This window comes from Cydia strobilella, chromosome 12 (genome assembly GCF_947568885.1).
Source record: "Cydia strobilella chromosome 12, ilCydStro3.1, whole genome shotgun sequence".
In the NCBI taxonomy this organism is placed as follows: domain Eukaryota; kingdom Metazoa; phylum Arthropoda; class Insecta; order Lepidoptera; family Tortricidae; genus Cydia; species Cydia strobilella.
This window is the reverse complement of record NC_086052.1, coordinates 12424981-12441346: the sequence shown is the minus strand read 5'-3', so window position 1 is coordinate 12441346 and position 16366 is coordinate 12424981. Positions and strand designations below refer to the sequence as shown.

At 37.6% G+C, this 16366-nt stretch overlaps 1 protein-coding gene across 2 annotated transcripts in view; it reads left to right on the top strand.

Moving 5' to 3' along the window:
- The window catches only part of LOC134746178 (matrix metalloproteinase-2), a 218673-nt gene that overhangs the window by 49808 nt on the left and 152499 nt on the right, over window positions 1-16366 (top strand). For both annotated transcript variants that reach the window (XM_063680494.1, XM_063680495.1), the window contains exons 3-4: window positions 13171-13293; window positions 14794-14963. In XM_063680494.1, coding sequence (XP_063536564.1) covers window positions 13171-13293; window positions 14794-14963 — 293 coding nt within the window. The remainder of the gene's footprint in view (window positions 1-13170; window positions 13294-14793; window positions 14964-16366) is intronic.

Below are 16366 nucleotides of genomic sequence, written 5' to 3'. Positions count from 1 at the left end.
ATACATAATTAATAACATATACTCTATACACCCTTATAGCATAGGTATATAGAGTTCTCACTTGTTTTAATAAATAGCGAAATAAATTAAGCTTCACAATTTTCAACAGAACTTACTTAGATGGCCTCCCTTGGAAGCCCGCAGCTGAGAACTTCGCCCAACAGATTGTGGCTAAGCATATTATCTATCAACGGGTTTGCATTCAATATAACTTCAATCGATAGTTAACTAGCTGAGTAGTTAGTTAGTAGCCACATTTTACTGACACTAAAACATTTATAAAAATTACTCACGCTTATATAAGCAACTCCACATATCTTATACCTTTAAACGAGTAATTCTTGTACATACATATATTTATATTTTTCGGGGATCTCGGAAATGGCTCTAACGATTTCGATGAAATTTGCAATATAGGTGTTTTCGGGGGCGAAAAATCGATCTAGCTAGGCTAGGTCTTATTTCTCGATAAACGCGCATTTTTGAGTTTTTATGTGTTTTCCGAGCAAGGCTCGGTCTCCCCGATATAATTTGTTTATTTATGTACATTTATTATCAATCGCTGATGTACAGTCACCCACGGGATTGTTATGCCATTTAGGGTTCTTGCTAAATTGGAAATTCTATAGCGTAAGTATTAATAACCAATTTAGCTGAGACCCTGAATGGCCCAACAATTGCGGAGCGTGATGGTACTTAAGTGAATTATTGCCTTAGGCATGTCAGCTGTGCGACTTCTTTTTACATACCTAACTATTTATGATTATGTATGACACATCGAAATTTCTATGTAATATTTTTTTATTTTTGTATCCAATTCCAAGTGCTCAACTCTAAAGGAATCTACTTAATAAATTGCTGCGGGTATATATACCACAGTCCATTCAGAGAATCATCATTTTACCATGAATTACTTTGCTGTATGTGTACCTACTATAATTTATCTTTAAAGAACTTTCTGTCACGCAAACTCATTTTCTGTGATATTATCACCGCTCTTATTTTTCCATGGACAGAAATAAATATCAGTGTTCTCATCTCCTCGCACTAGATAATAGATATGATTCTTTAAAAACTATTCAAGCAGCTCGCCACCGGGAAAAAGTGAATAAAATCCATTACCTGTACGTAAAAGGAATGTTGGAGTGAGGTCTGTTCCCTCTGTCCTTATTCGGAGTATTCCCTATACAGCCAGGTTTGTTATTGCTATTACTTACGAACACATAGCTTTAGGGAAACCGGCATAAGCTTGATCTCCGTATATGTTATTATGGATCTCAAATCAAGAGTCATACTGGTTCACAGAGTCCAATATTCTTGCACTCAGTGAGCGGTATAGAAATATGTTTAAGTAACTTGCGTCCACCCGACTGACGTGTCCCGAATGTCCCGATTCTCTTATACTACTGAATTCACAAAACGTTATCTGGACTCTGTTCGTTTCTAGTGTAGCTTGATCTTTAGACCCGTTGTAACTATATCACACTTATAACCAGGTTCGCCACTTTCGCCAGGGACGATGTGTCTGGTGCCTGGGAAGGTAAGCTTCAGTGATAACATTCTTTATTGTAGCTAATTACTCGATAAGAAATGAGGCGGCTGTTCTTAAAATACTCCAGGCAGTGTTACATTGTCACGATTAGGGATTAACAAATATGTATGTATGAGCGTAGTTGTTACGTCGATAACAGCAGAAAGTATTATTCAAGTCAAGTTTTGAAGTTTAAGCCACATTGAATGTGTATTAATTTTTTTAATGTTCTGTCTACATATTTCTCTTACCTTATAGTTTCTTTAATGATTCAGAGGCGTGTCTTACAATGTTATAGGTTCACAATATACTATGTACACACAGCTGCAAAAGTCCATACCCACTTTATGAATGAATTCCATTATTTATGAATAACTTACCTATACCTACCTATACGAGTATATATTAAGTGCAATCCGATATATAACCACAGATTCTTTATTACACACTAAGACAAAGTCAATAAACACACATCTGTACAGGATGTACGTTAACTATATTACCGGTTAGTAACGTTTCGAAAACCTAATATCGACTAAAGAAAACTAATAGCTAATATTTAATAGAAAAGCTATCCTTGTAGAACCAGACAATCACTGCATACGACTTGATAAATTAATCATGAGATGTTTCGGACTTCGCGCCGCAAGAGGATAGCCATTTAAATTAATAAAACATACAGGTACGAGGGTTCATGGTAAGAAAGGTCAATAAACAGTGTGTGTTAATTCACAAAGCATATTTACTTCACAATTATTCACAAATCACCCACAATTAATGTTTATTCTGTATGAATAAAAGCCGTAAGTAAGTAGCTTACATTTGCTTAACTGAATTGCACCGCAAATTGGTAAATTAACACGGGATTTGTACATTTGTACCTCCTCATCCCTCCTTGCGTCGTATTCCTCAATATTGAGGGTCGTGACTTCCCTCTTGTATCACTTTCTCTCTTACGATCTTTCTCCATCTGTTTCTGTGGCGGTGTGGAGAGCCATGTAAACTGTGGAATCAAGAGCGGTGCGGATCTGGTCAGACCAACGTATTGGCCTGCGTCCACGTCCAGGCCTTTTCCCATCCACTTACACACTTATACTCTGAATAAAGAATTCGGCTCTCAGGAGGTTTCTTGGCATAACACTTGTCATTAAATAACTTATATACATGGCGATTATTACATTGGAAATAAAATTGTTAATGAAGATAAAGGTCGGCCATATATATCTACTTAAATTTCCTAAACTAATAGTTACAGATCGCGAAAGTCAAGTAAATTAGGTCCGAGCTTACAAATTACAAAAGCGCGCACGACGAACTTGCAGTCTTTTGTAATGCTGTCCCCTGGTGTTTGGTCTTCAGATGGAGTTCGCCACTAATTTGCCAGATTAGAGAAAATCCAAATTAGACTTTCATAGCCTCTGTGCATCTTGCGCCGACGGGTTTAAATAAATATGATTTGTTTTACAATTATTTACCCAAAGGATGGCAACAGAATTCTATTAGGTAAACACCGTCTGGACATCGTAGAAGTTATATGTATGTATACTTGAATACACACGTTTCTGACCTATATTAATCAGTTATTCCTTCTTTTGACATAAATAGGTTTGAGTACATAGGTACATGTGTGTACAATTGTAAAAACTTTTTACCGTGGTGCAATAAACGATATTATGATTATGATTACACAACTACCTTCGTTATAGACTTACTAGTATATATAAGTACCTAAATAAAACAACAAAACGAATTATAAAAACTACACACGCACGTTTCCATCTTAGCAAAAAAACAGTATTCACATTTAATACGTTTGGATTTAATAAGACTTAACTGATTTCGACTCACATTTTACCGGTTTTTATAAAATACCTAATTTTACGCAATACGGTTTAATAATCGCAATTGCCGTTACAAGTCTCTAAATGAGCGTTTATAGTGCCCTAGATACATATTTATGAAGTTATTACTTTTAATACTCTAGCCTTTAACACGTTTAAATGACACTATCAAGATCAGATAAATATAGACTAAATGTTAATTATACCAGCAAGAAAGGCCATCGAGAGTTAGAAAGTCGATAACTCGGTCCGATCCGCCCTATTAGATCTCTTTGCGATATTCAGTCTCCGCGGAGTGCTCAAGAATAGCCCCTTAGAGTGGAGTTGGGACTTGTTTCAGTCGAGGCAATTTAGCCGGACGGGGTTTGCTGAAAATTTTATAAGAATAGAGACCTTTGCTCCAAGTTCTCAGACTCTTCTCAGACTAACTTTGGTAAATGCATCTATTGTTTATATTTACTTAGCGTCACGTTATAAAGTAAGAGCCAAAAAAGGCAGTTCCATTTTACATTGCCTATGCAGGTTTCTTTTGTAGGAGCTCCTACCTGTGTATGTGTATGTACGCCAAGTGTCTACTATTTATTATTACGCCAACGTCAGTGCTTATGTCGGATTGTCAGAAGTGCACAAAGGTCTAGTCATCACTACCATAACAGTCAACATGTAACTGATGAATGTTGATTCATAATTTCTCACCGTGTTCACAGCTATGGGAACATATTTTACGTAAATTTCCAACCGATAAGCTTTTAACGCGAATTACATAACTAAGTACTTACCACATGTTCTTGTGAATAAATGATAATTAAATTAAATAAAATGATAATAAAATAAGTTTATATGTAAATGTCAATTAAAAAAAAATAAGCAAACAGGTCTTTTTCAACCTTCAAAATACCAAAAGGAGGAGGTTCTCAATTTGGCTGTAGGTTTCTTAATAAGTATAGTACCTACTTACAGATAAGTCCCATTTTTGTTAAAACCCAGTTCTGATGATGGATCCCATAAGGAATCGAGGGAGCTCCTCAAATCTTATAGACATACATCATCATCATCATCATCATCATTGGCCACAGCATCTTTACAGATGATAGTTGCAGCGACTAGAGGTATTTGAGGAGATGTCTACAGTCTACATCGACTGCGGTGACTGTAAAGACCAATGGCTGATCGGCATTTCTTGCCGCACCGATCACAGATGTGTCTTGACTCCTGGGGTGGTCCAGCAGCTCTGCGAATTCGTTTCTGGTTAAGGTGATCCAACCAAAGCTCGTCGTGCTTTGCCATGCCTTCCCGCAGGTTACGACGCCACTCGGTACATATACTTATTATATTTAGTGATTTTATTATTGATTATTATTTATTATTTATTTATTTATTTATTAGTGATTTTATTATTTTCATCAACAAATGAAATATTTACATAAAAAAGTGATAATTGATTGTCTTGGGCCTAATTGTAATTATGAAATGCTCTATGGTCGTAAATAATTTTAATGGAATTTCAAACTGTTTTGCGAAGTCGGTTTTTTTCTATTAAACAATCTAAGATTATTTTCACTTCTCATGCTCGTAAAGTTCGACTTTAAGTCGTACGTAGACGACATAAAGTAGCTTATTGTGTTGAAGAGCATAAAGTAAAATCATCTATTACCACCCTTATTGACTTAGCAATAAAGTCCAAAATCTGCCATACAAACTGCCAGCCCTGCCAGCGCGCCCCCGACCAGAGCGCTCCCGACCGGCGTGCCCCGCGCCCCTGAAAGGCCTGAGTACACGAGTACAATTTTCTTTAGTCTTGAATAAATACGGTAAAATAACCTACAATATTGGATATTTTTGTATATTTTACTCGCAATCAAAGTGAAAAGTAACTAGGGCATAAATGTCCATTCTTATCCGAGGTACAATAATTATAGTAGAGTGTATAACTCAGGCATAAATGTCCATTTTTATCCTCGACTATACTCGTAATTATTGGTCCTCGCTGCGCTCGGTCCAATAACTGGCCTCGGGAAATAATGGATCGCTTTATGCCCTTGTTATACAATTTACTACTTATTTGTTTTATAGTACATCCAAAATAATCTATGTATTGGCGTGAGTAGTAAAGTTATCGTCTTGTAACAAAGTCAAGGAAATTCTGTTCTTATTCTAACAGGAAAGGTAAATAGAAATTCTAAGTAAAATAAAAATCTGCTCTTATCTACTTCCCTTTGTGTTCTCTTAGTCTACGCAGGTATTTTAGTCATTTATCTAAGCATCGCGGCGTCACGTCCTTTGTCCGCACCATAAACCTGCCACGTGAGCCAGAAGACGTGGGATGACGTCTCGACCGGCCGTTTATTATCCTAAAATATTATAAGATTTTTTCCACGTGCGCGTAAATCACGCTGCGTATGCGCGCGACAGCGGCTAACACTATCTGTCGTGAATCGCATTAATAGATAAACGGCTGCCTGTTTTAGGAAAAGTGTATTACTTATGTTTAAAGCTTGATTCATAAGAGACTGGTATAACGTGGACCAACAACCGTATAAAAATAGTCCAAGGAATACCATTTATCTTAATCTATATATTTTATAAATAACAGAAAATTCCTTATTTCATTGTTTTTGTGGTGTGATAGGTAAGTTACCGTACGCATAACTTAACTGAGGTATATAACCAACGCTCCAACACCACCCATGTACAGTCAGCATCAAAAAGGTAATGACGTCCAAAGTTGCCAAATATATCGTACCTTTGTTAGCATATAAATAAAGATGTGAACCGATATACATATTTGGCCTCTTTGGCCGTCACTATCTATTTAATGACTATGCTGATTCTTGTTCCTGGCTCCTGGAAGGAGCGATATTATGTAAGTACGTTGCGACAGGGGTCGCTTCACGCTCAATATGTTCAACACACGACGGGGCGATAGTAATCTGATGCGATACTGTTGCCCCGCATTATGCCCGGCCGGCGCCGATTCACACACACTCGGAAAGATGCCAAGTGAATCAACTTTACATTAATTATTTATTCGACTTTAGCAAAAAGAACTTAAATAAGTAGGTATACCTAGTGTACTAAACTAATTCCTAAAGTAATATCTGCATGTGCATAACACTACCTACGGGGTCCTACGTGCAACGGTTTTCGTATCGTTTGATCGTTTCGTTAAAATAATATTACCTGCCTTTCCTACTCCATCTAAGAACTATTCAGTCGAGCTCGAGCCGGCTCAAAATTTGGAATATAGTATAAGCTGGAGTTGAATTTCTTAAGATATTTGGATAAGAAAATTCACTATTTAATAGGTTCGCTAGTTAATGTGTACAAGTGTACTTAAAATTTAATTTATGTCTAGACAACACTTAGTCGATTCTGTAGGAGTGCAACGGTTATGTTCGGTGAGCGGTTAAATGATTTTCTTGGATGTGTGTTCAACCAGAAAATTGGATATTATGGAAAATTTCCTTTTGTGTTCAACTTGTGTTTAAATATGGTTGAATAAAGTATCATCAGCTAAACGTTATTCTATTGATTGTTTATAAGTTTATGAAATTATGTAGATAAGCCGAAGAACGACAGAAAACTTTATATATCTTAAAAGTGGTGGTAAACAACAGGTGGTCTTACTGCTAAAAAGCAATTAATTTAATTGTAATACGTGAATTCAATCAATGCATCAGTTGATCGCATAGCAGCCGAGTCCGTAAATAATATCTTTGAAATACTCTCAAATATAATATTAATGTTCTCTTCTTTCAACATTTTATCTCTTTGCTTTGTTTTTCAAACGGGTATAATTCACATAATTATTTGTTTTATTCCGTTTCGTACTTAATATTTCCACCATACATTGTCACAACTTATACGATGTCATATTTCCACCATAAGATTGTTTTCCTCTATGCCCTCTACGGAAACGTTGCCCGACGTCATTGTCGCCGAATCACCGTCGGTCCGTCGCCCTAGAGGGCTGACCAGCGTCACTCATTACGGGAACAGGCAAACTGCATTAGTTAAGTCAGTAACGCTCATTGCCTGGCCGCAACCACCGTCTCTAATATTGTTTTCGCTAATGCAATTTCATGTGTCACTTGCGGATTTGAAATTCAAATGTCATTCTTTGTCCCCCAATTTTGAACGAGATTAGTGTTTAATGTAGTCCTGATTTTGCATCGGCGATACCGGATATGATTAAATATGCATTGACTTAATTATGATACACGTGCGAAGCCGTCTGTCGCATGATGAACGTTACATTAGGCGCAGAACACACGGAGCGGGGGTTAGTATGTAGCGTAAAGAAACGCAACTGGATACCTACATCGGAAATAGTCACTGTCTGAACTTTCAAGGGAGATCGATTCTTGTTTTATGACATATAACCCGGGTGTCCTGAAACTCTCTCGGATGTAGTGCTCAGACTCGTGCGATATAAATTCTTGTTGTTAAATTGCGAAACCTCTTAACAGGCACACCGCGCTACGCTAGAATATGTGAAATGGTTGCGCGATTTAAATACAGGACTCATTCAAAATTTTAAAACGCACAAGTGCTTAGTGCGCGCCTTAGCATCGTCCGTGTGTTCAGCTCCTTATGGTAGCGTCGAAAATTACATTAAAATTGTAGTAGACTCGTTTTATTTGTTGTGTCATTGTGCTTTGGAATGAAATTCTCAGAACGGCTAATTATATGGAGCCAGAGCGCCAACGTGGAGGCGACCCGACATCAGGAAATGAACCGTTGATTTGCAAATTATACCAAAATTGGGCGGGCCCGCTGCCGCCATAAGCGAATCATATCTTGATCTCGACTGACCTACATTCTGAGTCAGATCGCTTTATTGTTTAACTTACAGACCTAAAGATAAATTAAGACGTGTTTTCGATCATAAAAACTTTATTCGCATCGATCAAACGTAATAACTTTTAATTTACGAATGTTGAACTGCATTAATGGACTGCATTTTCGGAAATAATTGATGCCTCGGTCCAATAAAATGTATTTCCATATTGAGTGGAGGAGGGGCAGGCAGTGACGGCAGATGTCATCGCTGCGCCTGCACCCTCCCTTGATTACCCCTGAACACGTATTCCCACCGCTCGCCTACCAACACTTGCCTCTGTCTGACCATTGTACGGGTGATCTCCCTTCGCGGTTTCCAACGTACACGTTTTTACTAGTTACCTAGAGGCAAATATTCTGTAAGCCATGTGAATGCCAGCCCGGGCTACTACTGAGAGCCTTAATGACATTCGGTACCTACTTGCACGGAAATGACTACGCAATTATTTGGAAGCGCTTAATCAAAATTGATGAAGTGTTGGGAGCTTAAAATTATATTAATTAAATGCAAACGAGGTATTGATTTCGTTGCAACTCAGGTAGATAGTAACTTTAATAAAAAGCGTTAAAGTATGACTTTTATAAAACCTTAGAACTTCCATGTTAAAACGTTCCATAAAATCCAACTCAATTGAAATTCATAGATACAAAAGCCACACTTTCAACGAATGTACTTCGCCTTCTAGATAGGTACCTATATATACTATCTTGTTCCGAATTTTATGCTATTGCCTACAATAAAACCGAAGTAGTCCACGGTACTTAAAGAGATTTGCCAATTAATTACAGGATGAAATAGGTGTCGTCACGAACCTGCTCCGATTACAGGCCGTGCCGTGCAGGCCTCACTTTGCCCCACTTTGCCCCGGGACTCATTTTGTCACCAATTTAGGGCTCCGGTGGCCGAAGACACCTATTAAGACCCATATTGATTAGGACACGCGAAACGATCATTAATGGTAGGATACTGTCGTGCGTTCGACGTTTTGTGGAGTAACGAATAATATTTATGGTCAAGTATCAAACTTTCGTGTATTAACCTGCAGATAATGACAACGAGAAATAAATGGTTCTAAGTGGGTCTCTAAAGATAAACAAGTTTTAGTTACAACTTATATTATACTTTTTGATTTGATTTGATTAAAATACAATTTGACATTGTGATAGGTATCCGTATACTAAGTTAAATCCCCTACTAATGAAATACTAAAACACGCATGCTCTGTTTCCAAAATGCCAATCAATCCGCGCAATCAATAATTAAACAATATTATTAACCGCAAAACTAAGTTGCTCTTTCTTCGTTACCTTTCTACAGTGTGTAAATGGCGAATATTTAAACGGTGGTTAATAGGACCTAAGAATCTGGTTTAATTTATTGCCCCTATTGGATTTGCACACTGTATTTATTTATTAGTCTATTTAACGTATGCAAAAGTAACTGGATACACGTCAAGGGCCTGACACTCTTTGATAGAGAAAGATAGTCATATTGCGATTCCTATAAGAGGAAAGAGAAAATAGTGCTATGCTTTTTCCTTATCACCGACTGGGTGGCATCATAGGTAGGAGGCGATGGCGAAATACCGAAATTTATAAGAGTGAAAGAGAAAAGATCCTATGCTGCCCAAATTTTATACGAATATTCTTTGTCTTACCCCCGGTCGCTCGGTGGTGCGTCTATAATTACTTGTATAATATACTATGTCTATGATACACGTAAACCAAGAGCTCATAACCCTAGGAGGATATAACCAAACGGAGTAGCCATTAACAGGCGTTCCTCTCTGTCGAAAATAGTCGGTCAATGGACACAATGTATGGACTGACGTTTATCTGACATGACTGTTTTGACGTTACGTATACATTTGACGTTCCCCTCCCCCGCAAAAATCGGCAGACTTTTTTGTACAGAAAATGACAGACGTGGCGTCTCCGTTTGGTTATATCCTCCTAGTGATAACCGAACGGTAAATAATCGTACCTAACCGCGTCTAGAGACATATTGACGGCAAGGTTATCCAGTGAGGTATAGTATGAATTTTCTCAAATGTTTTTTACGCCTAAGACCCTAATCTGTTAAACAAAAGCCATTGTTTCTTTTATGTGAGCGGTCAGCTCCCGTTGTGAGCGCGTGTCAAAGCAACAATGTCGTTTATAAAACTGCTATATCATATTGGTTTTAAGGTTCAAATCTATGTAATAATATGAGCGCTCGCCTTCATTGAGGTGGTCGATCGTCCTACATTACCAAAACATATTAGATGTACATAGACTTGAACCTTATAACCACCACGATACAGTTGCTTTTTAAAGGTTTACTAAACATGGCGAATAAAATATCCGCGCATTTTGTCTAATTTTGGACACAAAACAAAAAATATCTCAGTTCTGAATTACTTATTATATAGTCGTTTAGATTGATTTGTGTTCTGAATCTTGCGATAAATCCATTTTAATGATAAATTATGGCCCGTCAATTAAACATTAATTATTGTTTATTGTCGTTAATTAAACTTGAAATTGTAGCTTCACCACAAAAATAACCGTTTATTTCATACGATGACCAGTAAAATAATAACCAATACTTGTACCGACTAGTATCTTGAATTGTTTCAAAGCATTTTCTTAAAAGAAGAAAAGATACTTCATTGTTTGTTTTTTTAATTTTCATATCTGTTTTGTGTGTTATCTTATTCATTTATATTGTAAAATATGGATCAAAAATCAGGGTTAATACAGGAATTAATTAAGTACATACAATTATAATGACTTTTTCATTTCTTATTACTTTGTCTGATTTGACTAGAGTACAAACTAACTAACCTAAAAAATAGTTTTGGGACAGTCAGTTCGACACGCGTAGATTTCCCAATAAATGGAAAAGCCCGGACCAGGATCGACTAACAATAAATTTTCACAAAATGTCTATCAATTAACACGGTTCCATTTCTGGTAACTGCTGGAAAATTAGCTATATTTTATGGATGTAGTGTCCGGCAGATTTATTGAAGGCCTGCTGACCTGACCTGCGCCTCTCCTAATCCGATGTAATGGTGAGGAATAACGATATCCATCATCGTAAGTGCCATTCTGTAAACGTAAATCGTTTCGCCGTATTTCACATGCCACTCGTTAACTGCCTACTTAATTTATCTAGCTTATTTGTTTAGTAATCACGCCTCAATTCAATTAAAATAAATTGCGAACTGAGACACTGATGCGCGCAAATAATTATGCCCATAAAACTCGATATAACTGAAAGCGTTACGTTACCTCTTTACTTATGTAGGGCTACAGATGTTCGTCTGTTTACCGGGAGAATCCTTTCATTTAAATAAGTAAACGCCTCCATCCCATAAAAGGAGGCTGAAATTGCCTTAATTTACCTTAAATTGTCCATCTTGGGTATTTAGGTACACCGGCCCTCTAGCGTATGCAAATAAACAGAACCCGCAAAAGTATTTAGGACTGAGATAAGTTAAGGAAGGGAATAATAGACCGCAGATTGCTTAAACAAAGTCTTCATTATTAGTTGAGAAGCCGAGCATCCTCTGTAAACAAAACTCGCGCCGCGGGCTGCGGCCCTGGCCGCCTGTTCCTAATGATGGATAGAACGCTAGTGGGTCAAGTTCTTAGCTGATCCAGTCTAACTCGAACTCAAAAGGCCTAACAAATATGCGTAATCTAAAAATGTACTAACACTGGTCCGCGAAGCAATAAACTCGCCTATACTCTGATGTAAACGATTAGAATAACACCTACGCTACGGTTCGAGTTCGCTCAACAATACATCTTTTAATATTCCCATTGAATTTTGTTTCCCATCCCTGTCAGTACAGGTGTATTTTTCTTATGTTAACTTTATTGTTTGTATAAATCATGGTAGCAAAAATTTGGGCTAAAATCCTTAATCGTAAAAGCTATGAAGTGACGTACGATGTACGGCCAATAAATCGGAAGGCAATATTGATAAGTTTTCAGCTTTTCACAGTCCATCGTTATATATTGCACTCTATATTTGCGTCTAAATCTCAAGCTCTTCATTATAATAATTATGTTTTCACCACACCCACAAAAGCTGGTAAAGCTTGAACTGCTTGATTGTTCAAAAACTTATGAGTAAGTTGCATTTTATCCACATGCGGGGCAAAGTAATCAGATTCAAATTTGAGTTTTTACCTTATGTTGGCTGGTAGCATTGACTTTTAAATGATGATTTTGAATGTCAAATGTTTAATAACGTTCATTTAGATGTGATTTGGTTTGATTTTGTATGATATTTTACACAAGCTTTGCACAAGCGGTTAAACAACGACTTTCCCTCTTTGTAAAACAAATAACTATTGTCACCTTTTGCTAACAATAATACTTATGTAGAAAACTAAAAAAAACCTAATTAATTAATGTGCATGGAAAAGGTGGTAAGAAAAGGGACTTTATATTAACAAATAAGTAATTCAAATTATAGAATTCCCAGGGTTGTCCCCACCGCCTCGTTTTGTTAAAATACCCTTACCTGCCCAGATAAGGGTAGATAAGAATGAAAATCTAAACAAAAAGACACAAAGACGTTCATTTATTCCATTGTGTGTCGTGTAAACATGCCGCGTGAAGACTCCGTGCCATGAATAACGAAAAGGGCATGTTTGATTAGGGAGTTTATTCAGGTTAATGAGTGATTTCCATTAAAACTTATTTTTAGCAACGATCCCGTTTATAATCAGTTAATGACTAAGAAAATTACTCCGTAGGATTCAGATTCATTCATACATAGTTTTTCCTTTGTGTGGCGCCCAATATCTGGCACAAAAAGTCAAGGTAGTGGTTTGAATCCGATTCTGGTCTATAAAAAAATAAAATGAGGATTATGAGTTATGTAGTTCCTGGCCAATTTGCATAATAAAGTATTAAAAACATAATTAATTTTATTACTTTTACTTTGTTTCATTTCAGACAGACTACCTCCAGAAGTTCGGGTACCTACAGACTGGGCGGCCCGAGGTGCAGAACCTGGTGAGCGGCGCCGCCGCAGAGTACTACGAGGACGACTTCAGGATCGCGATCAAAACGTTGCAGGTAATAACATGGTTATTGCAGACAGACCAGCTCCAGCCGGGCTAGCACATGATTGGCGCGAGAGTATCACGCCGCTACATAGACTACCCGTCCCTCTTTAATTCATACAGTTGTAGTCTATCTCGCGGCGAGATACTGTCGCGCCAATCATGTGCTTGGCCTACAGTTCGGGTTCAAGTACCTCCAGACGGGGCGGCCCGAGGTGCAGAACCTGGTGAGCGGCGCCGCCGTCGAGTACTACCAGGACTTCAGGATCGCGATCAAAACGTAGCTGTACTATGGTACAGCTTCCGTTTTCGCTAGCCAGAAGACTAGCCAACCTCTTAGGTCATTTTCGCATTATCCGATCCGATATCGGATGTCGGATACGACCACAAAATAGTAAAAATTTAAAAAGCGCCTGTTTATTCATTGTTTATTGTTCAAAAGATAACGTTGATCCAAAAAAGAAGGACTTGATGCCAAAGGACACTCTCTAGCAGCTGCTTTTCTCTAAGGATCATCGGACATCCGATATCCGATCGGACAAATGTGAAAACGCTCCAACTCTCCGGCTCAGGATTAAAGTAAGAAAATTAGGCTTTATAGTCCGTTTATTTTATGCTGTCCACAAGAAAACGTAAAGGCGGGATTCTACCAGTGTGTTGCACTGTGTGGCACAAGCATATTCAGTACAAAAATGCTTGTGCCGCACAGTGCCGCGCACTGGTGGAATCCCGCCTTAAGACGTACCTATTATAATAACCTGTACTCATAATAAACAAGTTATTGACCCTAAGAAGTACCTAAGACGAGCTGTATAGTCATCGACAATAATGTTTCGTAAAAGTTCGCTAGACTAGTATTTAACTGCAAAGAGTAAAGTAAGTATATTATTTAACTGTCACCTTTCTGACATCTATCTGTCGCACCAAAACTCAAAATTCATAGATATATTTGTAGGGAATAGTGGAAAATAGGGACTGTAATCCTGCAATATTCCTGTATTTAAAGTGTAAGTATTTTTCTTTATTGTAACTTCTTAGTCATAGACATAGTAAGTATAGACGCGCCACCGAGCGACTGGGGGTAAGAGAAAGAATATTTATATAGAATGTATACTACGCAATTTATCCGGTTTGCATGTCCAATGTCCAAGTAAAGGAGCATGCAGGGGCCGTGTCGTACCAGGATACTAAAGGGCTGGCTTCGGATAGACCAAGGTGGAGACAACTTCATGACGCTGCACCGACAAGAGCCTACAGCTCTTAAATTGAATGAATGATGATGATGATGCATGTCCAATGTCTTTTCTCTTTCACTCTTATAAATTTCGTTATTTCGCCATAGCCTCCTTGCTATGATGCCCACATGATGCCATAACCCGAACACGAAAACATGCCTGATCGGTGATAAAGACAAAACATGGCACTATTTTCTCTTTCCTCTTATAGGAATCGCAATAAGACTATCTTTCTCGATCAAAGTGTACTTAGTGTAACATTTTTTTTTAATTTTCAGGAATTTGGTGGCATACCGGTAACAGGCGAAGTCGACGAAGCCACGAAAGAGCTTCTGAGTAAGAGACGATGTGGACGGCCCGACAGAGAAGGTTACGAAGAAAACTCTACCAGAAAGAAGCGATTTGCTTTTCAAGGGGCGACGTGGAAACACACCAATCTTACATGGAGGTAAGTGCTAGAGTCAGGTCAAGGTAACTCTGCATGACATTTGCAATAACAAAGTGTGGAAATGTCATAATTAATGTCAAATTTCTATGAAAATATCACACTCTCTCACGTGGTTCTGTTCAAATTGATGCAAAATTAGCTTAGACCAAAGCTGCAAAGACCTATATGTAACTTCATATAAGATGAATACAGTCTAAGGAAAAAACGTGCCTCGGAAATCAAGAAAAAATGATTCTCGGACAGATGGCGCCTAAACCTTTGGCCTATTCTCGGCTAGATGGCGTTGACGGTTTCGTTTGTGATTTAACAATTTTAACACATATCAGTGAAAGAACATGACGGAACCCTATTACTAAGACTCCGCTGTGTCCGTCTGTCCGTCTGTCTGTCTGCCAAGCCGTCTCATGAACCGTGATAGCTAGACAGTTGCAATTTTCACAAATGATGTATTTCTATTGCCGCTATAACAACAAATACTAAAAAGTACGGAACCCTCGGTGGGCGAGTCCAACTCGCACTTTGCCTGTTTTTTGGTTTTAATCGTATGTGGATAGATATGGCAGTAAATTTACTGTGACTACAAGATTTACTATGACAGTAACCCTCTATCCTATATATTCTCTTTGCTTAGACGGACCAAAGATAGATATAACTCCGTAATAGATGTATACAGTCTAAGGAAAAAACGTGCCTCGAAAATCACGAAAATTTGATTCTTGATCAGATGGCGCTACTACCTTTGACCTTTAACAATTTTAACGCATATTAGGGAAAGAACATGGGTCAAAATCAAAAAATAATTAATGCAAATAAAAATAATAATTTATCCATATTTAAATACATTTTATAGTATTTTTATGAATCTTCATTTTTAGTTTTAAAGTGTGTCGATAGATGGCAGTGAATGTGTGGTTACAAAATTTACTATGACAGTACCGCTCTATCCTATTATATCCTCTTTGGACGGACTTATGATCGAATAAATAAAATCGAATAAATATTCTGTTCCGATATTTAAAAAAGCGCGTGTTGTCAGCAGTGTAGCTAGCTAGCTTAGTATCAAAGTTGTAATTCCATGTTTTAGTGCCCCACTTAAGTTACAGTAATAACATATACTAATCTATGCACTTAAGCCCACTAAGTGAATCATTTCTAGGCGAGGTAACAAAATTAAAATTGGAGGTTACGTACATCTAAATTACATTGAAATTCCTACTTAACTTATAATTTTGTTGAGATCGGGGGAGATTTAATCCTTCTAGCATGTAATGGACTGATTGATGCAATTGCAATGCATTTTTAATTTTTTTTTGTAACGCCATCTATTGGCGAGTAGCTTGATGATATGTTGTGCGCCATCTACCGTTATTAGTTGAAACTAAAATAATTCTTACATAGTATTA